This window comes from Chionomys nivalis, chromosome 5 (genome assembly GCF_950005125.1).
Source record: "Chionomys nivalis chromosome 5, mChiNiv1.1, whole genome shotgun sequence".
Taxonomy (NCBI): domain Eukaryota; kingdom Metazoa; phylum Chordata; class Mammalia; order Rodentia; family Cricetidae; genus Chionomys; species Chionomys nivalis.
The window spans coordinates 85,140,888-85,155,274 of NC_080090.1; the positions used below are offsets into that span (position 1 = coordinate 85,140,888).

At 51.9% G+C, this 14,387-nt stretch overlaps 1 protein-coding gene across 6 annotated transcripts; it reads left to right on the forward strand.

Moving 5' to 3' along the window:
* The first annotated feature begins 2,045 nt into the window (after positions 1-2,045).
* Positions 2,046-13,119, forward strand: Prelp (proline and arginine rich end leucine rich repeat protein). Of its 6 annotated transcripts, none has more exons than XM_057769566.1 (4): positions 2,046-2,217; positions 2,907-2,965; positions 7,874-8,873; positions 10,060-13,119. In XM_057769566.1, exons 3-4 carry the CDS (start codon positions 7,904-7,906, stop codon positions 10,233-10,235), a joined length of 1,146 nt encoding a protein of 381 aa, XP_057625549.1. In that variant the 5' UTR covers positions 2,046-2,217; positions 2,907-2,965; positions 7,874-7,903; the 3' UTR covers positions 10,236-13,119. The 6 variants fall into 6 exon arrangements, with proteins under 6 accessions (XP_057625549.1, XP_057625547.1, XP_057625550.1 ...); XM_057769564.1 differs by having other exon boundaries at positions 7,888-8,873; XM_057769567.1 differs by having other exon boundaries at positions 2,046-2,207; positions 7,888-8,873.
* The last annotated feature ends 1,268 nt before the right edge of the window (positions 13,120-14,387 follow it).

A 14,387-nucleotide genomic window follows, 5' to 3' on the forward strand; every position in this document is an offset into this window, starting at 1 on the left:
CAAATCTGTTCGCCAGGAACCGAGACAGGAACAAGGTGGGCATTTTAACCCAAATGTCCTAACGGCACTCTGAGACTCTTCCCACAATGCTGGAATGGAAGAGAGCTCAGAGCTCAGTTCGTATAACCTCGAGTTTTACAAATAGTGAAGACAGGGAGGGAAGTGACACCGTGTGCAGGAGTCAAAGCCGGGTCCCAGCGCTCAGGCCTCTGTCCCCACTTCAGAGCTTGTTCTAGCCTCTGTCGATGGACACAGAAAGGCAGGTTGGCTCACCTCACCTGTCTGTCCCCCCTCCCTTTACTCTACAGCTGCCGGTATACTAGTGGCTGTGAACTCAAGTGTCTATCATGATGGAAAATAAGCATTGTGTAAAGAAGGTCCGGCCCTGACTCTGGGCTAAGGCAGCAGCGGCAGCAGACTGGCCGTTGTGTCGAACAGGGAAGTTCCTGCCCTGCCTAAAGGCATCCAAATAAAATAAAGTAAGTATGAACTCCAAAACACACCAGCAGGGTTTTGTGGGAGTAGGCACAGGAGAAACAAAATTGTCAAGAATGGGTAATTCTATTTATTTAGTAGTTACTTTTTCTTTTGAGACTGTCTCATTTAGTCTTCCAGCTTGCCTCAAACTTGTAGCAATTCTCCTACCTCTGGTCCCAAGTGCTGGGATTACTGGCATGAGCCACCATATTATTACATTTCTATAATAATCACTTTCAGATTAGTATATCATGTTATGGTTACAAGGGCACCCATCTGCAAACTGTACACTTGACCTTCCTATGAATGGCCCTGAGGGTCCCTTACCTTCACTCCACCTGTTTTGCATGACCCGGAGCCAAGAAGATAAGAGAAAGGGGATATTATCTTGAGAATGGATTGGAAACACTCCCAAGAGTGCAGGCTTTGGGGGTGCGGAGGGATCCCTACAAGTGGGTATGTCACCTGCCCACCCTGCCAGCACAGTACGAAGGAGGTAGCCAGGCAGTGAGTGAGGTTTATGTCTCTCCTCCTCTCTGGTCATTCTTTCCCATGACCCCTTCTGCAACCTACTGTCTCACCACCCTCTAAAAAGCCTCACACACCGGAACTCCCTGAGACACAGATGAGGACACAAGGCATCGCGAGATCAAGCGACTTGCCAGAGATCACACTTTACTTCCTGTGAGTGGAATGAAGAGTCGAGGGCTGGGGGGTCTCTGAAGGTCTCTGAGTGGATAATAATGATGACTGAGTGGATGTATTCCCCTGAGGTTCTGAGCAGGAAGTTGTACTGGATGCTCCTTCAAGTCAAGGGTGCCTGATTTTCAGCTGGGGGAATATTGGTTTCCGGTAAGCGGATATGGATTAGGGAGGCTGTAATCCCCTTGCTACTGTCTCATGACCACACAGACCCCAGATCTCACCTGAGGGTGACACAAAGCTGAAAGAAGACCCCCAGAAGACCCCCCGACAAGGTCCTCATGAACTAGGAATGATAACTTGAGGATTTACAATCGGAAATCTGCTTTAACTTTGCTGTGTGATCCTCAGGCCAGATTTTTCTCCCTCTGATCTTCAGACTAGCCTTCTTGGCCACCAAAACAGCTACCTCATATGTCAGCTCACTGCACAGTGAGGCTCCACTCCCTTAGCAAGTTTCTGGAGATGATGGGGAGATATCATGCCTGCTTCTGCTCTGAAAAGTATCCCACAGTGAATTGAAGAATGAGCCCCAGGGAAGCAAGGCTCGCACTGGGAATTTAACAGGCCAGTGCTGGACCCAGCGACCCCGCCCCGCCTGCTCAGAAGCAGCGGCTGATTTCCAAGAGCTTCCCTCCCTTGATTTGACTTGTTCTCCAAACTCGGGTCAAACGGTCCCGCTCCAGAGTAGCGGGAGCAGGGAAACGTTATTAAAAGTGAGCTGTTAGTGGGCATCGGGTGTGGATGAGGGCTGTGCAGTTTTGGCTGCCAAATAAAGACTGTATTGTCATTCCTCCTTTCCCAAGCGCCCTCCCTCTCTCCTCTCTTCCCTCCCCCTCTGATCTGCCCCTCCTTCCTCCTAACCTAACCTCCCCACCCCAATAGGATCTGGTGGAAGAAAGTCAGGCAGACACACGCAGACAGGCACCACCGGGAGACCAGAACTCCTAGCTGGCTCTCGGCTGCCCCAGCTCCACCAAAGGGTAGGGAGGAAGAGAGGAGTGCCCCACAGTCCAGAGGAGAGGCAGGTGTGTGCAGGTAAGCCCAGGCAGTGGGGAGAAGGCTGGAGACTAGAAGGCTCCTTCCTCCAAGGGTTCCCTCTAGCTCTGTCCAGCCTTTCTTCCCTTCCTCCTCCTTATTTTTCCTCTCTCACGGAGCTCCTCATTTCTTGCTGACACGCTCATGTCTCCTCAGCATCCTCTGTCCTTGTGTTTGCTTGCTGCTGAAGTTAAACTTTCTTCAAGGGCAGATGTTTGTTGAACACACAGAGCTGTGTCGCACACAGAATTTCAACAGAGTAGGTGTTGCCATAGAAACCGGACACTGGAACCCAGTTCTCTGCGCCTTTCGTGTACTATCACACATTGCAGAAGACAGACAGACAGACACACACACACACTGGGTCTTGTCTCTTACCTCTCACTTGCCTCCTCAGCTGCAAGACTGGAGAGAAAGTGTCCTCCCGCTGAGATGACAGAGCCAGAAGACAGTCGTGTCTTGGCTTAGCAGGGAGGACGTGAGCAAGCGGGTGATTTTCCTCTTTCTTTTGAGCTTAATTAGGTAGGAGGGAGAGAAAAGTGGCTCCAGGGCCCGCACAGTATCTTCTCAGCAGCCTGAATTCCTGCCTCCCTGGTCCAAACCACTTGGCTTTTACAAAGAGAAATTGATGGAGCCTGCAAGTCTTGGAGGCCATAACTCCAAGTTAACAATTTTTCTTTTCCCTGCAGGTAGTCAGAGACCCATTTCTCTCTGAAGTTACTCTGAAATTATCCTGACCATTCAGTTGGTAAGGGGACTTCAAGTGGAGGAGGGGGAGGGGAGGGGATCCTGAGAACCTTATTTTCATAACTCCCTCTCTTCCAGCAATGGGGGGGGGGCATGGCAGCCAGAAGGGTGATTTCCAGAAGCCCCTAGACAGTAGGCAGGGAATGTGGAAGCCAGACAGTCACTACTGACTGATTGAACAGGGCCCAAGGAGCCCAGAGCTGTTTTAATGCACCCTGAGACTTCCCGAGTGTTCAAGGCACAGAGGGCTGTGTGGCTTCCTGGAAAAGGAGCCCCATAGTCCCAACAGTGGGAGTGATTGGGAGGGAACAGGCACTCTCATATGGTTGCCCCCCTCCACCATCATCATCACCTTTGTAAGCCTTGGCAACCATATTCCCACAGAACATTCTAGAAAGAAAAGAAGTTATCTCAAGACAGCTCCTCTTACCTGCTAGAATACCTATCCCAGGCACCCAAGAGCTGGCACTGGGCACTATAGCCATCCCTTTTAGATGCCACAACCAGCAGAAAAGAGAGATGTCCTTTGCTGGCCAGGGTCCCCACTTGCTACAGAAGGCAGAGATCTGGGTTAGACAGTCAGGACGGAGATACGGTGAGCTTTGCCCAGGTGTCTGGGAAGTTCCAGCCAGCTGGTTCTGACTGTCGAGTGTGGTCTTTTGAGCCTCAAAGGTGATGACGTTTCTTTGAGTGGAAGACCTAGTATTGTAAGAAAGAGCCCTGTCTTCCAGCAGTAGAGGGATGGAGGATGTTAACCAAAGACTGATAGGAAAACAAAACAAACAAACAAAACCATTGATTCAAAGTGGTACCAGCAACCCCTTTACACGCACTGAGCACACATCGACTGGCTCGACCCTCACAGCACCCACACTGGGGCTGCAGCTCGGCAGTAGAGTGCTTGCAGTATCCACAGAACCCTGGTCTTGATCTTCAGCACCTCAGAGGTGTCAAGCACGCCTGATAGATGAGGAAACAGGCTTATGTAGTGGATGTAGGTGGTACCCAGCTAAAACAGGTTGCAGGAGGGAACCAGAATCTATAGCCACATCCTGTCTCACGTGGATCCTTCTTGGCATTAGACAAGGTTTAAAGGTGCTGGGGAGAGAAGCAGAAAGGCAGATTTAGGGAGCAGCAGGCTATTAGGGATTTTCTGTCTGTCTGATTTCTTCCCCATCCCCTCCAATGGGGAGCTTGCCCTTTCAGACTAGTTCCCTATAACCACAAAACTTCCTTTCTGTTTCTATCCACCTGTTCAAACAGGAACATGGCAGTTCCTCTACACATAATGTTAAACTTGTTTTTAGCACGTTTTGATCTGCACTGCCTTTTTAAGTTGCTTGTGCCACTTACATCTGATAACGGGGGGGAGGGGGGGCGCAGAGCTTTGCCAACCTCAGTTCACACTGTGCATTTAGAAGGACCACTCTCCCTGGGCTGTCCTGGCCCACAGTACCCCAGCCCCATGCTGCAGGAGCCCAAACACTGACAACCCCTGACAAACAGGGCAGGGAGGAAAGAGGACTGTCTTATTTTAAACTTGGGGAGCCTCTCCCAGAGCCTGCTCCCCATAAACAAGCTCTCTCTATCATTTGCAGAGCCTGCTTTCTAGAACATGCCCTCAGATACATGAGCTCATCCCAGCCCTGCACTCATGTCAAGTCTGGGCCCCCTCGGGAGAGTCAGGGTCAGGATTCAAGCCCAGATCCACGCTGTCAGAACTGAAATTTGAGTTGCCAGATCTCTTAGGACAGAGCGTGAACTGGGGTCGGGGAAGCAGCAGCCTTTTCTGAGCCAGAGCTGGAGAGCTGCCTGCAGGAGTTTAGCTAGTGAGGGGTGTGGTCAGCTAGTCCTCATTGACTGAGGGTGTGCAGGGCCGGTAGGGACTGGGATTGGACCGGACCTGGGAAGGTATGCTTTCAGGGGCATAAGTGATTTTAAGCACAGACACCCCACCCTAAGGGAGCTAATGACACGGAAGCCCTGTCTCTGGGCTTTGTTGGTGAGACTAAAAACCCCTCTGGGTGGGGTGACCGCCAGTCTCTCAGCTGCCAGAGCAGCAGGGGTATGACTGGAGAGAATGGCTCTACAGTGAGAGCTCCCCAGAAGCTAGGACAGCCCCGCTCAGCAGGAAGGGGTGTGCCCTTGAGGAAGGCCTCCGAAAAGAACACAGTTTCCTTGTGTACTCTGGTTTAGCCCAGGGCCTGAAAGAGGGGAGGGCTGATCCTCTTTCCCCACGGAAAGGCCCACTTTAGAGCCAGGAAACTTGTTTTGGGGAACCTCCTGGGGCTCTAGGCTTGAGAGCCAGAACAGAGAGTTTCCAAAGACACTGGCCTGGAGGTGAGGATGAGGAAGGTCTGAGGAACCCCAGCCTGAGACAGGCAGGTAGAAATGAATAAGTTTCCCTTTGGGATAGCCATGCCAGTGGAGCCAGGGCTGTTCAGCACACCGACAGGAGACCTAGCTCTTCCCCCAGCAACAGAGACCAGCTGTCCAGGACACTGTTCCTTATAGGCAGGCTCTGCTGGGCCCCCTGGAAAGCTTAGTTGGGCTAACTTGGGGTCCCTTGGAAGTGCCTTTGGTGACAAAAACAAAGAGAACCAGGGAACTTCAGTCAGGGAACTAATTTTGGCCTTGGGGCAAGGTTTCTCACAGCGTGGGGGGTGATTTGGCCTACAGACTTCAGGATAATTTGTAAACAAAGAGATTCAAAAAGAACAGAAAAACAAATCAGGGTTGAAAGACTGGCGCTTTTCTAGCGGTTTTGGAATGGAAGAGCTTCACTCTCTTCCTTTCTCCGTGATATGACTTCTGTTTTCAGGAAGACGAAAAGCCTTATAAAAATGTGAATTCCTAACACCAGTTATAGAGTCCTGTGGGATCTGGGAACAAGGCTCAAGTTCAAGGGACACAAGGAACACATTATCTTTCTAGTCTTTTCAGAGAAGCTCAGTGCGGATAAACCAAGAATCTAACCACAGTCCCTTGTCACAGAAGGCCCCGGGGGGGGGGGGGGGGGGGGAATGACCTTCTAAATGTACCTGAGAGGTTTGTCTAAGAAACCCACCCCAGACAGGAGAAAGGAACACCGGCAGGATAGCCTCGGTCTTCCTCATTCTACCCTCCTTCCCACAGAGATCAACATACAAAAGTCACACATGTATACAGACCCCAAGAATGTGTGTTTGCCCATGTGTATGGGAGAGGTCTGAGTGTGTGTACAGAGTGGTACAGGTGGGGGACAAAGAGGGGTGCGTGTGTGTGTGTGTGTGTGTGTGTGTGTGTGATGTACATAAACGGCTGGGGACAGGCTCAGGGACTGAGTTCTGCCTGCTTGCCTGTTATCTGTCACATTCAGCCCCACCTGAGCATCTGACACACAACTTGGGGACTGCCCCCACCCCTGCTCCTTTCCTAGATCAAAGCATGCAGAAGATAGCCCCTAGAAAAAGCAAAGGATGATTTGCCATGGATAGGGGCTGGGGGAGGGGGGGTAGGTGGGAGACGGAGGCCTAGACTGGAGGCCATGATCACAGGGTTCAGTTACAAGCTAGGGACATTCTAGCTCATTCTGCCTCTAAGAACCCCAAGAAGCCTGCATCCCCAGAGCCACAGTAGTGAGGAACATCCGAGGAGCCAGTGATGGGATATGGATAGTATCGGGGATGAGGAGCCACAGGGATCCAAGGTACAGGGCTCTCTCCCTGTGCCCTTCTTACCCCAGGCCCGAGAGGGAGCACCGGGAGATGGCACTCTTCAGCTAGGACGATCATTCTGCATTTCCCCTCTTTCAACCTACCTCCAACCACACAGAGTCACCCAAAAGCTCCTTCTGCTCTTGATCCCAGTGTCACTAAGGCTACCCAGAAGCTCTTCCTAGTACTCCATTTCAACGCTACCAATTCCAAAGTCTCTGGAGCGACAATGGCGGCTCTAGAGCAAGGAAAGTGTCCCACGTCTTTCTATTCCTTTCCTGTTTATTTTCCCAAGGGCCTCTACATCTGGAGAGGAATTCTTGGCATGGCTTATGTTGGCAAAGACCGGCACTCTTTGAGCCAAGTGCAGGGGAGGGGACAGAGCACGGGTGAGTGGCTGAGTGCTGGTGTCTGAGCATGTCCCTTTCAGGAGACCTCCTGGATTTGGTGTCCTGCGCCCACTGTCAAACAGCCTTCCAGCCTCCACTGGCCACTTCTTTCCTCCGGACTCAACATTATAAACAGCAGGAGCTGGATATGGTGGGCAGACTGCAGGCCAATTTTAGCAATGATTTTTTTTTCTTCAAATGCTTTGCCTAACCACCCTCCGTGTGTGTGTGTGTGTGTGTGTGTGTGTGTGTGTGTATGTGTATCTTTCTCAGTATTCCTATCTCTGTCGATAACAGATTTAAGGAGCAAGACTGTTCATGCTAGCACAGGAGACACTTTGGGGGCCCCCTCTCAGGGGGTTCACAGAAATGCAGGCACGGTTTGAAAACCACTGCCATGTGGGGTTTGTAAGGAGTCACGCAGCCCCACTGCTTAGGACTCTGGGCCATATCCCAGCAGCCCCCTGGAAAGGGTCGGGAACTCTTCTCGGAGGAGGGGTGATATAAATAGCATCCGGTGGATTCTTGATGTCATTCTGTGGCTGAGCACTCTCCTTATAGGTGCAGAGGTGGTCTCATATTACAGGTGGGGAGAGCCCGTCCCCAGTTAAAGGTCTCCAAAGTGCCTTAAGACTCAGGGCTCCCAACACCTGTGCTTTCTACCAACATATACCTTCCCATAGGGGGGCACCTTTGAAGAATCCCACAGCCCCGGGTCCTCGCCTGTTCTTCAGGTCCCTGGCTCTGCCTCTCTCTCTCCAGGATTTAGTTCTAGAGGCAGACATGCCTTCTAGTTCTGAGGCCCGGCAGGCTAATTATTCCCAGTTTCCTCCCTGCAGGTACATCACCTGGATCATGAGGGCATCCTTCTTCTGGCTCCTCCCACTTCTCCTCATCTTGGCCTCAGTGGCCCAAGGCCAACCAACAAGACCAAAGCCTGGGATCAGGCGGAAACCCAAGCCAAGGCCCACACCCAGCTTTCCTCAGCCCCACGAGCCAGCGGAGCCTGTAGAGCCGACAGACCTTCCTCCACCCCTTCCTCCTGGGCCTCCCTCTGTCTTCCCTGACTGTCCTCGGGAATGCTACTGCCCCCCTGACTTCCCATCAGCCCTCTACTGTGACAGCCGAAACCTTCGCAAGGTCCCTGTCATCCCACCCCGCATCCATTACCTTTACCTGCAGAACAACTTCATCACCGAACTCCCTCTGGACTCTTTCAAGAACGCCACAGGCCTGAGGTGGATTAACCTGGACAACAACCGGATCCGCAAGGTGGACCAAAGGGTGCTGGAGAAGCTCCCGGGCCTGGCATTCCTCTACATGGAGAAGAATCAGCTGGAAGAGGTGCCGTCAGCTCTGCCCCGGAACCTGGAACAGCTGAGACTGAGCCAGAACCACATCTCCAGGATTCCACCCGGTGTGTTCAGTAAGCTCGAGAACCTCCTCCTCCTGGATCTGCAGCACAATCGACTGAGCGATGGTGTCTTCAAGGCCGACACCTTCCAGGGCCTCAAGAACCTCATGCAGCTCAATCTGGCCCACAACATCCTGAGAAAGATGCCGCCCAAGGTGCCCCCAGTCATTCATCAGCTCTACCTGGACAGCAACAAGATCGAGACCATCCCCAAAGACTATTTCAAGAACTTCCCCAACCTCGCTTTCATCCGCATGAACTACAACAAGCTGTCCGACCGAGGGCTCCCCAAGAACTCCTTCAACATCTCCAACTTGCTGGTGCTCCACCTGGCACACAACAAGATCAGCAATGTACCGGCCATCAACAACAAGCTGGAACACCTGTACCTCAACAACAACAGCATCGAGAGTGAGTGGGGGGGGGCGCCACAGGGGAGAGCAGAACAGGCTGATCTCAGACTCAGGAGATCTGCCTGCCTCTGTCTCCAGAGTGCCCGGATTAAAGGCCTACACCACTGCCTGACTTAGAGTTCTTTCTCATATGCATAAGACCTTACATTCCATACCTAGCACTGAAGAAAGGGGGAGCAGGGATCCCACTAGTTTTGACTGTGGCCTCACTATTTGCTGCCTCTGAAAAAGATATTCTACCCATATAAAATGTTTCCTTACCTGTAAAATGAGGGTGGCAATAATATCTAATCACCTAATCATGTTTGCATCAGCTTTTCTGGCCACTGGACCTGTGAATAGGATAGACACAGGAACACTGCTGGGTGTTTCCCTACAAGTAGAATAGAGATACAAAGTGCTTATGTTCCGGGCCTGCCTCTGCAAAAGAAGCCAGCAGCAGCCATGGCGAGGAACTTCCCAAATCTAAGCCTTGGTTTTAAAACGTCCATGAAGAGGACTCAGAGAGGCAGTTACGCAGTCAGGGTATAGAACTTATAAAGACAGGACAGGGGAATGCTTATCTGATTTCTGAGTCTATATGGAAGGTTGCAAGGTTTAGCCAAGACAGTTTCCTAAGGAACACTTACAGGGTCCTGAGCTTGGTGTGTCAACTGTAGCCAAGGACGGGAAGTTAGAGCTCAATTTTACTTTAGTCAAAAATGTCAGCTCAGACATGAGGGTACGTGTGTGCAACCCCAGCATTTGGGAGTGAAGGCAAGAGAATCGGGAGTTCCCAGCAATCCTGGACTCCATTAGACTGTGTCTCAAAAAAAAAAAAAAAAACCCTCTGCCCACGGGATGTGGTGGCACATGCCTGTAATCCTGACTCTTGAGACGCAGGATGGAGAGTTCAAGGTCAACCTAGGGTACAATAGCTCTGAGTACCGCACCAGTAGAAAAGCTCAGAAAAAGATGAGAATTTAGTCCTTAAATAAACCATCCATGCAAGCAGTGCAGCTGCCCACCGTCCCCAGCGGGAATCATGTGACTGACTCTGGAAATGATCTACAGTCACACCTAGCCAAAGTCATTCTGTCCAGAGAGGAGATCTATAGAGTCCACACTCTTGGCTGGCATCCCCCTTTTCCTCACCTGTGCTGCCAGTTCCTCTGCGGCTGACTTCACCCCTTCTTTCTCCACAGAAATCAACGGGACCCAGATTTGCCCCAACAACTTTGTGACCTTCCATGACTTCTCCTCGGATCTGGAAAATGTGCCTCACCTGCGCTACCTGCGGCTAGATGGGAATTTCCTGAAGCCGCCCATCCCGCTGGACCTAATGATGTGTTTCCGCCTCCTGCAGTCTGTGGTCATCTAGGCTGTGCCCAGAGCTGGACTCCCTGACAGCACTTGAAGGCTGGTGGCCCAAGCTCTGGTGCCCATCATGTCTCTCTCTCTCTCCCTCTCTTGCTCCCGGCTCTGCCTTTCTTCCTATCCCTTTCTGAAGATGGGAAATGCCGTGTGTTCTGCTCCAGCTCTAAAGCGAGATCCCCCACCCGGTCCAAAGACACCCTGCCAGCCGAAACCTCTCTTCTTCTTTGGTCTCCCTTGCTTCAGAAACATGGGCGTGGGCCAACAGAAGCATATGTATCCCTCCCTCCCTGGGTAAGGTAATGGACGGATGCCTTTTCTTAGTCTTAGTCAAGCAAGAATTGGAAGTCATCCCAGAGGAGAACCCTGGGAAATTCTGCTGAGTGCTCCTACACCTTGGGCATCATTGCCTCAAGAAGGCTGACAAACCCAGGTCTCCTTCCAAAACTATTGCTCTGCCTCCCTGTTTCCTGACACCAGACATCAACCTGCTTCCTGCTGCCTCCCGTTCTCCAGGAAGGAAGTGTGAGGGATGACTGAGGTGGGGTGGAGGGTCGGGGCTCCTCACAAGTGTCTCCATCAGCCCTTCCTTCTCTTCCTCCTCCTGGCCAAGCACAGCACACACCCTCTTGGCTGGGTCTCAGAGAACAGCCAGAGAGGAGAATGGTTCAAGGAACTAGAATTTAGCTAATGTGTGCTGGCTGGGAGCCAGAGCCCCAGAATGGGCCTGTGTGGATGTAGATGGGCCCTACAGTTTCCCTGACCCAAACCTGACAAGAGACCCAAAGCCGTGGAGGACAGTGTTCACAGTGGCAGGCCAAGAGGCAGCATCCCAGACTCTGTTCTGTGCACGACCCAGTCCCCACCCCAGAGGCAGTTCTTGAGAAACAGGGAAAAGGGGGTGGAGCGCCTGAAAATCTCCCAGAAGCCTCTTCCACACTGGGGCTTAGCCTCTACCTCTAAAGCAGACTCATCGGTGACATCTGGTGGCTGGCGAAGGTCACAGCCAACTCCACTCTCCTTGTGGGGCTGTTGCAAACAGCTTCCTTGGGGGAAGAGGCCCATGGGTGACTGACTGATTGAGGATCTAAAGGGAAGGACAGAGCTGGGGCTTCGTCCCCATATGAGTGAATGTGAATGGGAAAGCCTTGGGAGTCAAAGGGAAGCTAGTTTGGCCTCAGCCTTGCCAGGTCTCTTGCTCTCAGCCTCCACATTTGTACTCAGGACGTAAGCAGGTGGGATGCTCCTCCAGGGTCCTCTTAGCTGTGTTGCATGTCTGTGCGCACTCTTCCGGAGCATACCTAATGCAGGACAAGTGGTGTTACCCGCCCCCTTGCAGTAAGTTATTCCTTGCCCAAGGGCCCCTCCTCCAAAGGCTTCTGTACCCTCCCTTTCTAGCCCAGGTGAGCAACTTGGCAGGTTTCCAAGAACCTGGGCTTCTGGCCTCTCCAGTCCTTCCCTTCCCTCTAGGAGAGACTGCACCTGCCCTGCTGCAGTTCCCTGAGTGTGTGATAGGAGGACTATGGGGAGGTGAATGTTCTGGAAGCGAGGGGAGCACAGGACCCACCCACATTAGGATGGGGAAATGTCACACAACTGTTTCAAGACATGGATTAGGCTGGGCCCGACAGTCCAGAAAGCCCATTTATATTCTTGACCACATTTCTCATCTACTCAAGATTGAAAATAGAGCCCCACTTCACACAGACTTTCTACCCCTCGCTGTGCAACTTCCTTGTTCTTCCTAGTTGCAGCTGGTTTCTCCAAGGCTCCTGCTTAAAGTCAATACAGTATTAAGGCTGAAAGCAACCTGGTGCTACGGCCTGGACAAGCCCCTTCTGCATCTATGCACAACCTGTAGCCTCAACCCCTTTGGGGAGGCCCGTCGGGAGCACAGCTCCTGCGGCCGCTAGAGATGGGGGTGGGCACTGATCCTGCAGACTGAAGTAGTGGTCACACCGTTGGCAACCCATCATCCCACCTAGAACAAGCCAGCTTCCCCCACGGCTCTCCGCAGCTGCCAGCTAGAGGGGCTAGAGCTAAACTGGCTTTACAGGAGACATACAGACACAATGTGCGTGTGTGCTAGTTATAGTTGGGTTTAGAAAGCCCCTTCTCACACGAGTTCATTCGCTCAGTGCCACTGGCATCTATACATGCAGGTGCACACATAGGTGTGTGTGCATGCGCGTGCGCACTGTACATCTTATCTGTTCTCTTAAAGACCATATTGACTCTGAACATTTCAACAAGCTTCATAGCAGAGGAAATAAAGTCATACGGACAAACACCCAGCATGAACCTAAGCATGGGGACGGGTCCAATGTGTCTTGCTACCCCGCTCCCTACATCTTGCTGAGCAGATGGGTGAAGAAAATACCTTTCTTAAGAAGCACTTTTTAGATGTATTTATGTGTAGAGGTGTTTAGCCTGCATGTATGTGTGTGCACCACATTCATGCTTGGTGCTCATAGAGGTTAGATGATGGTACTGGATCCCCTGGAACTGGGAGTGTGAATGATTGAGGACCTCCATGTGGGTGCTGAGAAAGAAACCCAGATCCCCTAGATGAGCAACAAATGCTCCCCCAAATACGTTAAGCTCCTAGGAGCCAGGAGTAGTGGAGCACACCTTTAATTCCAGCACTCAGGTAACAGAGGCAGGCAGATCTCTCGGAGTCTGAGACCAACCAAGGTGACATAGTAAAACCTTGTCACAATAAATGAATGATTTGCAGCAGAGATATCCCAGAGCCTATTCTCAGTGAATTTCCCCCAAACTCATAACCTGCATGAAAAATGATTCCTAAAGTCAGACCAGAAATCTAATCGCTCCATTTGAAACTGAAACAGCCGGGTTCTTTGAACCTACAGACATCACACTGTGGAGTTTTGCAGCGCTCAGAACCAAGGCAGACTCTGGATGATTCATGGTCGCCTTCTCTGTCCAAGGAAAGATTATAGACTAACTGGACAAACGCAGTGTGCATGGAAAGGACCCAGGACAGAGAGCCAGGACAAATCACCCTGAAAGATCTACAGGTCACAAAGAAGTTCGAAAAGACTAGTCACTAGGGCTGTCTTTAGAGGGAATGTGGCTACAGAGGGGATTTGCCACCCTCCTAGCCTAAGCTATCTTGTGTAGAATGAAAACCGACAGATTTCCTGGCCCCTTATCCCTGTCTGATCAACTTCCGATCAAACTGTGTGCCAGGCAGGTCCCGGTTAAGAATTCAAAGATGGGCAATACATGCTCCATGCCTTTGGGGGGGATTAATAACTTGATAAGAGGGTAGGATGCACCCACAAATTCTTTTTTTCTTAATTGTAATGGCGTTAACTATAAGCAATTCAGAGGCGACCTACTCTCTCTGCCTGGGAAGTCTCACGTGAACAGGGTCTAAGGGACCTAGTTTTGCCAGATAAGAGATGGAGAAAGTGTATGACTTGGAGGAAAAGAGCATAAGCAAAAAGGTAGCTAGCTGGGTTGGGATCTAGCTTATGTCGGGGTGGGTAGAGGTTTTCAGTCCTCAGCAGGGAATACCAAAAGGCAGGCAGGTCCCTGAACGTTCTGCCCCCCTCTCTCACTGTCCACAGCAGGGCAGCAGGAGGGTCAGTTGGCCGCACTATTGTCCACATGGCCTGCTGCCTCTCTTCCATCAGCATGCCTCATGTCTCTCCTAAAGGGCAGAGCTCGCCAGGCTCGCAGATCAGGGACAGAGCCCGCCCACCCGCGCGCCGCTTCCCACACAGGTCCACGTTCCAGTCCACCAACGCCCCCGAAATCCATGGGAACAACCGCAAGCTTGCGAAGGCGGGAATAGAAGCTGGGAGAAAGTGTAGGATGAAAGTCTGCAACGCAAAGAGTTTGCCTCGGCCCGATAGGGTTGGGGGAAAGCGCGTGGGAGCCGGCGCATGCGCCGGGCAGGGCTGACTGCGCCCGCCTAGAAGTGCGGGGGCGGATGCTCAGGGGAATAGGTGGGACGACAGGGAGGGGGGTGACGGACGGCGGGAGTGTGGAGGGGGTGTGTCGCCGAGGTGGGAGCAGGTGGCAGGGGAAAATGAATGAACCCTCTCATCTACATTCCTTGCAGGGACAAATAGCGTGGAGGTGGGAGGGAAACACGCTCTCGGCTGTCTGTAGGGACCGAGGGTCTCTG

Excerpts from the sequence above, each read along its gene's own strand:
- Prelp (XM_057769566.1), top strand. The coding sequence starts at position 7,904 with ATGAGGGCATCCTTCTTCTGGCTCCTCCCACTTCTCCTCATCTTGGCC. Across the intron at positions 8,874-10,059 it reads CAACAACAACAGCATCGAGA|AAATCAACGGGACCCAGATT; the intron begins GTGAGTGGGGGG and ends CTTTCTCCACAG.